The 11,487-nt window shown below is 34.5% G+C and overlaps 1 protein-coding gene across 2 annotated transcripts; it reads left to right on the top strand.

Annotated features, from left to right (window-relative positions):
* Positions 1 to 287: 287 nt before the first annotated feature.
* On the top strand, positions 288 to 10,537 carry LOC132696084 (chitin deacetylase 1). 2 transcript variants are annotated; one of them, XM_060660672.1, is made up of 5 exons: positions 288 to 483; positions 2,825 to 2,945; positions 5,165 to 5,277; positions 8,520 to 8,669; positions 9,181 to 10,537. In XM_060660672.1, the coding sequence occupies exons 1-5, from the start codon at positions 438 to 440 to the stop codon at positions 10,335 to 10,337; spliced, it is 1,587 nt and encodes a 528-aa protein (XP_060516655.1). In that variant the 5' UTR covers positions 288 to 437; the 3' UTR covers positions 10,338 to 10,537. The 2 variants fall into 2 exon arrangements, with proteins under 2 accessions (XP_060516655.1, XP_060516654.1); XM_060660671.1 differs by lacking the exon at positions 5,165 to 5,277 and adding an exon at positions 4,866 to 4,999.
* Positions 10,538 to 11,487: the final 950 nt, after the last annotated feature.

Raw genomic sequence — 11,487 nt, 5'->3', positions numbered from 1 at the left:
TACGTCCTAAAACCGTTGATTTTGATTTAAGAATCAAAAAATAGTACGCAAAGGTTACAAATGATAACACAAACTTATCTAAACATTTTAGTCGGAATCCCGTTGCTGATGTGGCTTTCCAATGCCAGCTGTAAACTTAAACCGTCTTTATATACGTTTACGTATCGCCGTCAGCAGGAATGTTAAGGTGGGACCATCTGCGTAAACAACAAAGTCTCAAAGAAACGCTCGAAGCCTGTCGAAAACGAAAAATATCATTACATATAAGTGGAGTCACCTATCGTCGGTCGTACTAGTTGGCCACAAGAACTCGAGTGAAAGTGTCCGCAAGTCGGACGAAGAACAACCGACCGCACATGCGCAGTATAAAATACGACGTCATATAAATATAAAGGTCTACTACCGATCACTTCTTGCCTAGTGATCGATCTGTCATCATGGATGCCAAAAGTATTTGGCTGTGTTTTTTATTAATTACCGTCGGTGAGTACCAAACGTTCAGCCTTTTTTATTTCTGATATTCAAAAAAAAACGGTGGCGGTGTTTTTTCAAATTGTTTATTAATCGAACTTTCTAAAACGACAAGTTCACTCGCGGTTAATTGCGGAAATAAAAGCTAATAACGGACCCGAGATAATTTAATTCTCGATAACTAACGGTGAAACCAAATAGAGATCCTGAACGAGTTTGTTATTTAAACGATAAACTGTAGGTTCGTCGGCTGACCGCACGTCGATGTCTCCTCGAAATGAGCATCAAAATGTTATACTTGGGCTCGTATTAAGCGTAAAATTGACATTATAATTTTTGACAAATAAGATCTGCAACGTAATGTTCACGATCAAGGTGACGCCGAACCTAAAATACACTTTCCGGAATACGAATCACGTGGTATCGCAAAGAAGTTGACTTTTACTTCTGCACCTTAATCGCAAGAAACCAGTAATTCCAAGGTTGAACAGGGGAGACAATGCGCTTTATGAAATTCAAATTACTCGGGGGTTTTTGGAACGAATTGTAATGGCTACTGCTATACGGGGAGTAATTTGAATAGTACCTGCGTTTGCGAAGTTTAGCATTGTTATTTTGGTAAGTCAATGTCGAAAACTAGGGTATTTTGAAAAGGATTATTATCTAAAAGAATTTTCGTGTAGTTTTGTAAGTTTGCAATAATAGAATTTTATCTAAAGCATTGTTAAATCAAACCAAAAAGAACAAAGCGAAAATTTGTTTGTGATTTCAGCTCAAAACAAAGTACATAGGTTACTACGTTAATTTTTGCCTTTGTTGTCGAAGCCAATATTGTTCTCACGTTCTTTGCTAATTCCAATTCACTCCCTCCCAAAATAGATTCGTTAATAGTAAATCACTTTTAAATTTAACAATTATACATTCCGAGAGTCGTCTTGGCCGAAATGTCACTCTGAGACGCAATCGTTGCTGTGAACGTTGCGAAACGACACTGTGGTGACATTTAGCATTTCTTTCACGTGATCTCAGGTCGAGAATTAGTCGAGAAATGCACGGAGGCCGAAGGCTTGCCAAGGTAATGTCCAGGGGTGAGGTTTTTCCATATAAATTATTAACATTTACGGTACATTACTTTTACGTTTCGAAAGATACGGTGACATTTGTTTGCAATTATTGAATGTTAAAACGGCATATTTGCGGCCGTTGGACGACATAATGTACAGGGTGTCCCGTCAGCGCGTTCGTAAAACGAAAGGGATGAATTGTAATTCGGTTTTGTCGTTGTATTTTTAAAACGCTACTTTAACTAGTTTCAAATTAAAACCTAGTGCCGTCCGGAGAGATTTAGCTCCCAATATATTTAATTAATAAAAAATATAAATAACTGGCTCTCAGATTGGCTCATAGTTCTATCAAATTTGGCCAATAATACTATTCTGTCCCCTAAATAATTTTTTTAATTAGCTATATTTTAGCGATTATTCGAATTTTATTGCTCAGTCCAATTGAATTTCAATCAATTTTTATGACAAATAATAAACTGTGATGAAACAACACGGAAAAAGACCGAAGTTGGGTAAAGATTATTCGCTTTAATTATAAGATACTTTAAACTAGTCTGTATATTATGCTTTAAATTAAAATAAAATCTATATTTTAAAATATATATTAAAATTCTTATCTATTGTTTATATATTATGAATTCTCTTAACATTGTTAAAATCCGTCTTATTAGCTCTCTGCAGTAACATTATTATCTTTCTTTTTCCGAAGTTTGTATTTATATATTTATATTTCTTGTGCAGCTAAATACAAATGGATAATATACAGTCACTTAAGCCGAATAGGAATTCTGCAAGGTTAAGCAAAATTTAAAAAAAGTAGGCAACTTATATTTTCTTTTTTTAATTTTGGCGGTAACAATTAGAAAATTGTATGAGAAGTACGAAACTTCACAATAGCTCATTTTACTTACTAACCAAAACCAGTGAAAATGTACACTGTGCGAATTATTTTAGGAAAAAAATATTTGAATAAAAAAAAGGTAATTGTAAAACTTCTTTGCCGCCACAGCCTTCAACAAACAAACAAGTTGCATCAGAATCATTTGATTATGGCTCCATATCTTGCGATGCGTAACGATTGCATAAACAAATTTTGACTCTAGGTATACCCTACGTACACTAAAAACCTGTTCAATGTAATTCGAACAAATACCACAACTTTCTGTTGACCCAGATTTAAACGCAATACGCATATATTATTAATAAGATTTTTTTTCGTTCTTTTCAATTAGGCGATTCGATGTTGTAAAGTCGTTTTCACACATGACAATGTTTGGATATATTTACAGCGTATGCTCAGGAGGAAGGTGACGGAGATACGGATGCTACAGCCGAAGAACTATGCGAAAACAGACCTGCCGACGAATACTTTCGATTAACGACGGATGGAGATTGCAGAGACGTAGTCAGGTAATTATTGAAAAGTGAAAGTTTCGATTTTTTCAAGCGATACACAGTTTTTACGCCGGTCCTGACAAAATATAAACTCTGGCTGTTGTTGATCCCGAAAGCAAAACTGTAAAACAAAACCGCTTTATCGTTCTTATAATCACAAGCGAGGAAAAATGGTTTTATATAATAGCTCAATTGGGTTCACAATAACTTAAACAAAATTGTTATTTAAGTATATATTTTCGTACTGGAAAATTGAATAAAGTTGTCTTTTACTGGGTGTTAGCAACAACTACAACTATATACTTTTTTTTATTTTCGATTTTTTGTGTACACCATGAAGCAATTCTGGTGGAATTACGTAGAATTCCATGTAATTCCGAGGAATTATACGTAAAAGAGGAATTACGGCTTATGGCTTTAGTTCTGCGGTTTACCCCTCGACTTATAACTTTGACTATATTCTTTACATGAATGAATGGAATCAGAAAAATAAATCAAACTATAGTGTAAATGAGTCACAGAATTATTTTTCCAATATTGAATTGTCAAGTTTACATAGCAAGTTTTCCAACCATTGATATTTGTATGTTTATTTATTTTTTTAATTGCTTTTAACGTAGCCAAACTTCAGTGTCTTGAATTTCGTCACAGGTGGTTATTTTTTTTTTACGAAAACGAAGCAAACTCCGAAAAACTCAGGAGTCAAAAAAATTAATAATTTAATATCCTTAATAAAAGAAACAAATTGTTTGTTTTGTTTATTTGGTTGTCTTATCAAAATTATCGATTTCAAGGTTCTACAGGACGCAAATGGAATTTGGGTTAAATTAGACTCTTCAGTAATAACACCAGTGTAGAATTTTAACGAAATTTAGAATTGTTAGAAAATATTTACGAAAAAAACAATTCGTATAAATTTAGAAGAAAGCATTTCCTGGCTTACTTTTATATGGAGGTGATTCACCGGGTACATCGGCCATCTGTTGGAAAAACTACAACTAACAAAAATTTCGTTCCTTTTCAATTTTAGATATGTTTCATGACGTGCTACAGAGTGTCGGAGGTATTTAATATTTAAAATTATTCCCATATAAGTACTTTTCTTTGTAGAAAAACATCTATTTAAGAAGTTTGGTTAGTAATTTAGACAATTACTAATACAAATTGTTGGAAAAAATAATAATTAAAAAGACATTAAAAAAACTGCCTAGAATCAATTTAATCAAATTCATAATTTTCGAAATATTCGCATTTATACATTTTTTCTTGCAAATAATATGCCTTATAGCTAACATGTTTAATTAATCAGAGTGAACCATGACTGAGTAGCGAAACAAACAAATTAAAAAATTGTCCGTAATAATGTCGTCAGGCTTATATTATCCCAGAAAGATTCTTTCATGTATTCAAAAAGTGAACGAAAAACAAGATTTTTCAAAGTTTAAATGTTAATATTTCGAAAACTGAAAAAATATTCTCTCAACACAAAAAAAAAACGATTTTTTTTTCAATTTGAGTTCCATTGTTTTTTTATCACCCTGACTAACTAAGGTCGTTAAAGAAACTTTCTTCTACATAGAAGGCTATTTAATTGAAATTAATAGATTACGCGTGCAGGATATTGTCCGGTCTACAAACGCCATTTTTGAATAACGACGAAACTTAGCTACAGCAGAATGCAATAATGTGTAGGGCGTTTAAAATAGGCAAGCGTCTACCTCCGGTATATAAGCCATTTCGAAAATATTTTAACCGAATAAATTCCAATGAGTTAAATATTTGTGATTAGCAGATTGCTGAAGGTGGGGTGCCCCCTCTACACTTTTTCTTTTAAAATAAGTTTAAAGATCACCTCCTGAAGTTTGGTTATACTTAGAACTGACCACCAAAAGAATTGCCCGAAAATACCGAATGGTAATTTGTCTTTTGGTTTAGGTGCGATAGTAATACTGACAATAACGGTGTCACGAGACTGGCTTCCGTCAGGTGTCCGGTCGGTCTAGCTTTCGACATCGATCGGCAGACCTGTGACTGGAAAACTAATGTTAAAAATTGTGATAGAGTCGAGAGTAAGTTTAATAAAAGAAATGGTGATCGATATTTCCCATCCCCGAAAAATAAACCGATTTTGCAAGTATAATTTCGAAACAATTCTTCGTACCTTTCGGGACGACGTATGGTCACCACTTCTTGGTCAACGCAATTAATATTAAGCGAAAAATTTTGACGTACAGGTGTACAAAGTCTGGTTTAAAACAAATCACTTGCCCCAGTGGATTGGCGTTTGACATCGATAAACAAACTTGTGACTGGAAAGGAAAAGTCACTAGTTGCAATAAATTGGAAAGTAAGTCGTCGCACTTGAGCGATCAGTGCGGTGAAGGATCGGCTTTAGTTGGTGCGAAATTTTTACAGATGGATTTTCAAAAGGATTTTAACCTCAAAAACGTCGAACCCGACGCGTTTTGTTCTTAAACTCTAGTTTGGAAATCTTGTTTAATGCCGGTTATAGCAGAAATGGGTTTGGAAGATGAAACAAACTACCCGGTTTGTGTCGACAGCATAATATTAGATTGATTGCAATATTACTATAATATTACAACAAAAAGATTTTGTTTTTGTAACTGTTTGTATTCAAAATTCAATAAATACGTAAACTATAAGCTGCTAGACACTCCCAATCGGTAAATAAAACTTATTGATTGTTTTCAAGGATTCATATCTGCAAAACTGAAAAAAAACATGCTTGGATATGAGTTTCACTAAGCAATGGGGTTTTTGCTGATTTTTGTTATATTTTTTAAAAACCTTTCAATTATACAAACACGTATTTTTTCATTTCGATTTTATTCTGGTTTTAATTTTTTGAAGACTTACGACGATTTTTGGCTCCTAATTTTTTCACACGCATTATATCACATTTAAAATGATTATAACATATTAACAGAAGCCATTTCTCTCTTTGACGCTTAGAGTTAGGCAGAGCACAAAGAGATGAAAGTTGAAAAAATAAAGATAAAAGAAAAAGGGAAGACAGTCACAGCTATCGACCTCCCAGAATATATTTCAGAAACCAACAATTTTCTTAAAACAGAACTTTTCCTTTGTATCAAACACAATCCAACTGAGTTATATCAAAGACAAGTCAAAGATGTAATTACTAACTCCACACTATTTTGTAACAATTATGAATCCACAACCGCCTAAATTATATTCTTTAGTTAAATTACATAAACAAGATATGCCCATTAGACCAGTGGTGTCTTATGTAACAGCTCCAGCATATAAACTCTACAAAATTAGTAAATATTTTAAAGTTCCACACAGATTTTAAACCTAAATTTGCAATAAAAAATTCTTTTGAATTAATCAACAAAATTAAAGATATCAAAATCCCTTCTAACGCAACTCTATTGTCTTTTGATGTACAAAATTTATTTCCCAGTATTCCACCTATGGATGTGATAGATTTAGTAGATTTTACCCTAACTCGGAAACAGGTTAACCCATTGGTGAAATAAGATTGCTTAATAGTATCTTTAGACCAAAATTATTTTGAATTTAATGGACAGATTTATATCTCTCGGGAAGGCTTGATTATGGGAAACCCACTTAGTCCTTTGTTAGCCGAGATTTTTATGGATAATTTGGAAAATATCATACTTCATCACCCTTATACACACAAAATGGCTGCATTTAACTCTTTTATACACAGACTTCTTAATACGCCACTCTCAACAGAAAATTACAACAAAGAACTTAATATCATTAAACAAATAGCACTGAACAACGGCTACAATCCGTCCATTATAGATAAAATTATAAATAAAAAAGAAATACAGACAACAGTAAACTCTATTTATCCGAAACCAAATACAGAACACGAACAATTTAAAACAATTATATACATAGGAGAACCTAGCGAAAAAGTTTCAAAACATTTGTCAAAATGTGGTTTAAAAATACCTTTAAGAACTAACAACACGATAGGAAAATATTTAAAAAACAATAAATCGAAATGTCCAAATTCCCAAAAATCAGAGGTCTACAGGTTGAAATGTGGATCTTGTCCTAAAATTTATATTGGACAAATAGGTAGATCCTTCAAAAAACGCATTAACGAATATATAAGAGGGTTTAAAAACAATAGTCTAGATTCTAATTATGCTACACACTTAAACACAGAAAAACACACAGCCAGAAAAAGTAGAAAATTAAATTTATTAGAAGCCATGGAGATTAACAAAATGAGACATTCAAATGTATTGCTTAACGATCAATTAGATTTAAATACCTCTCCTTTATTGAACTTAAATTCTCGCAACAACATTACTTAAGGTTTAATGGTCATTTTTCTGTATATATAGTAGGTAGTTTGTAAATATTACATTTGATAAAGACACGGTGTTGTCGAAACAATTGTCATGTCATAATATATAATTTCGTGAAAATCTGAACTTTTAGTTCTTATTTATTTTGATAAATGGATTTTCATCAAGTAAAGGCCACCTCAGTTCGAAAATATGAAAACAGAACAAAAACATTTTTGGCAAATGCTTTTTCGATAGCCTATAAAGTAAGCAGAGCAAAGAGCCAATTTGCCTATTTAGACAGTTAATGTACTCCTATAAAATCTTAGCAAAAATGTCCTGATAGCGGAACAAAATCAACCAAATGCATGTTTTAATTGGCAGATACTTGAAGGAGTCCATAACTTTTGAAAACCGTTGTGAGTTTGAATTGTGCTTTCGTTTAGATGAGACGTAAATTGTAACATAACTTCTATTCCATAAACTTATTAAACACTTACCCACATAAAATATATTCCCAATTTTTAGTTCGAAGAACGTTTACTTGAATATTAAACCAATAATTCGACGTGACAACTAACCAAAACTTTTACGAAATAAAAAACAATATTGCTGCGACACAAATCGGAACATGTATTTTATATCGCTTGTCAGAAAATTTAAGTAGAAATTATTTCCGACAATCAATGGTAGAAAGTAGATGCTGTTAACCACTACATATAATTTTCTCACGCACGATATTGCATGCTTTTTCCTCAATCTTTTTTTTCTCCGTTAATGTTCACTGCGCTTAGGTATTAAATTTGCTTTGTTACTTAACACGACCTAATTTGCACAGCTGCATGAGTTTCTTAGTAAAACAACTGCATGGTACTTAATTAATAAGACACGTAATTTTTACACTTACACTGCTGTCTATACCCAACTTTCAATTCTTTTTACATGTTTGTAGCTCTACACTTATAACTAATAAATCTTTTTGAGTTTTCTATTGAATGTTTTCTTTAATTTTGCGATTTTTCGAACTCTAATTGAGCATGTAAAGTCTTGTCTATATTCTTCTTTATATCTAACGAAAAACTTGTAACGTTCCTGTTGTAAAATAATAAAGTTGATTCTTTCTTCCCCATAAGTCTACTTTCTATTTACGTTAGTGTATAAAAGTGTAAATATATGTTGTGTACAAAACGCCAATCGAACACAAAAGCTACCTGTACAGATCCCAAGAGAATGCGCACGTAATATTCTTAAATTAATTAAAATCGTGACGTTTCTATAGAACCAAGAAAAGTACTACCCATTCTCAAGACTGACGAACCAGTGTGCCCAGATGGAAAGTTATCTTGCGGAAACGGAGAGTGCGTCGACAAAGAACTCTTCTGCAATGGAAAACCCGACTGCAAAGATGAATCTGACGAGAACGCTTGTAGTAAGTTTTTTCAAGTTAAATACTAAACACGTATGAATAACACTACCAGACTTGAACCTAGGTAAACCCCACTTCAAAGGACTTATTTTTTGTAACTCTATTAATGATTTTTCTGGTCTCCATGGGGTATAACCTCAGTAAGCAACACTGCTGCTGACATCTTGAGGCGTGGATAGATATTGTTTTCAAATTTTATCGATCTTTGTGTTGTAACTTTTCCACTCACTCACAGGTGTCACCGCATAAATTAAATTGACACAAAATCATTTAACACCGTCTTAAACCAAAACATTGTTTGAAAGTCAGTGAAAAGATTTTAAAGACATTATTTTCAAGGTAAAAAGGAAACTTTTTCCTCACGCGCGCTAATGTTGGAATGAGCTATATGAAATTAAGTTTTGGATGGTGATATTTTCTTTTAATTTCTTAAAATAGTGAAACTTCTTAGCAACTAAACATGTTGGACGAAGCGCCTCTGGTGGTAATTTTTGAAATAATTTCGCCTTTCCAGCCGTTGAAACCGACCCAAACCGCGCCCCAGACTGCGATCTGACCCAGTGCGTTCTGCCAGATTGCTTCTGCTCTGCTGACGGTACCAGAATTCCCGGAGACTTGGAACCGGTCAACGTACCTCAAATGGTGACCATAACATTTAATGGAGCCGTAAATGTTGACAACATCGACTTATACGACGAAATTTTCAACGGTCAACGAGCCAATCCCAACGGCTGCCAGATCAGAGGAACCTTCTTTGTTTCCCACAAATATACCAACTACTCTGCCGTACAGGAATTGCACAGGAAAGGACACGAAATCGCGGTGTTCTCCCTGACACACAAAGAAGATCCCAACTACTGGAGTCAAGGTTCTTACGATGATTGGTTGGCCGAAATGGCTGGAGCTCGTTTAATTGTTGAACGATTCGCCAATATTACCGACGGTTCTATTATCGGCGTCAGAGCTCCTTATCTCAGAGTCGGAGGCAACAAGCAATTCGAAATGATGGCCGATCAGTTCTTCGTTTACGACGCTTCTATTACGGCCTCGTTAGGGCGAGTTCCTATCTGGCCGTACACTCTGTACTTTAGAATGCCCCACAAGTGTAACGGCAACGCACACAATTGTCCAAGTCGAAGCCACCCCGTCTGGGAAATAGTCATGAACGAATTGGACAGACGTGACGATCCCACATTTGACGAATCTCTGCCTGGATGTCACATGGTCGACTCTTGCTCCAACATACAGACCGGCGACCAGTTCGCCCGTCTCTTAAGGCATAACTTTTTCCGTCACTTGAACAGTAACCGTGCCCCGTTAGGACTTCACTTCCACGCCTCTTGGTTGAAGAGCAAGAAAGAATTCAAAGAGGAACTGATCAAATTTATAGAAGAGATGTTGGGCAGGAATGACGTGTACTTCGTCACTAACCTAAACGTTATCCAGTGGATGCAACAACCGACCGAATTGAACGGACTGAGAGATTTCCAAGATTGGAAAGAAAAATGTGACGTCAAAGGGTTGCCTTACTGCTCGTTGCCAAATTCGTGCGCCCTAACTACCAGAGAACTTCCCGGAGAAACTCTCAGGCTTTTCACATGCATGGAATGCCCCAACAACTATCCATGGATATTGGATCCGACCGGAGACGGTTTCTCAGTTAGAAAGTAGATTATTTATTGAACGTCCCTTTTAGATATAATTTCGAAAGACTTTGTACATAGTTATTTTAGTTTATTTCCTGCAGAACAATTCGGAACATAAAACGGAGCAAGGAGAACAGCGGCAACGTGGCCAACCTGTTGGTGTAGCATTTACGAACCGAAACTGATCTATGTTACTGAAGTATTGTTAATAAATAATTAAAATTAACTAAGTTTTTAATTGAATTGAGGCAGTCCCGTCGAAGTGACCGCTGGTGTAAATAGTCTTCCTCGACTGCCCGGTTGCCATGACAACGCGTCACATGGTGCTCGCGCAAATTACCTTAAACAAAAAATATGCGCGAAGTGTGCTTCTCTACTATGATGCAATGCAGAACGGCTGGCTTGATTTGATCGAAGTATTTTTAATTACGCGTTAGATAAACATTTGGCCGACTTTAAGAACTTTATTCAATTCGTGTTTTCAATCTCCGGAAATTGTGCAAGTGCAAAATCAAAAATTGTACCATCTAAAAGGGTAAGCGTTTTTTGCATGTCAATATTTAGATACATATTTTAATTTAAATTTTCATATTTTGCTACCAGCGGAAACTGAATTAAATTATATTTTTAATACGTTGTAATGCATGTTGTCCCAATAGTTATCCTTTTATTTAAATATTATGATAGATAGAAGCCTTGTTAAATAGTTTTTGCTCTATCGCCCAAGGGAAAGTGGTGGGGGTGTAAGAACATTTTTGGAAACAAATATAACTGAAAAGAGCTCCCATTAATGCTGCCCTGAGCGGATTGATAATATATATTGATATACAGTCGAATTTTTGATAAGTCGAACCAAATTGGTTGGCAATAGCGTCAAAAGTAGGAAATTCGTTAGTTTGTCTTGATTACTCGAACTTCGATTAATCGAATATCTTGATAACTCGAACGAAACATTTGGTGCCATTTGGTCGAATTTCTCGGGGAACCCCAATTACGTACGACCGATCTTAACCTGTCTTTTTAATGTATCTATGCAAGCCGTTCAGTTTCTGGGCTTGCTAAGTTCACTTGTATGACTTACTAGTTAATACTAAGTGAAAAATACTGCCCCTATTAAATTTACACATTATATTAAAGACATTTTTGGATTTTTGCATTTATTGATATGTCATCAA

Source organism: Cylas formicarius, unplaced genomic scaffold, assembly GCF_029955315.1.
Source record: "Cylas formicarius isolate icCylForm1 unplaced genomic scaffold, icCylForm1.1 PGA_scaffold_1__22_contigs__length_36826433, whole genome shotgun sequence".
In the NCBI taxonomy this organism is placed as follows: Eukaryota; Metazoa; Arthropoda; class Insecta; order Coleoptera; family Brentidae; genus Cylas; species Cylas formicarius.
This window is presented reverse-complemented; position numbering and strand designations above follow the sequence as displayed.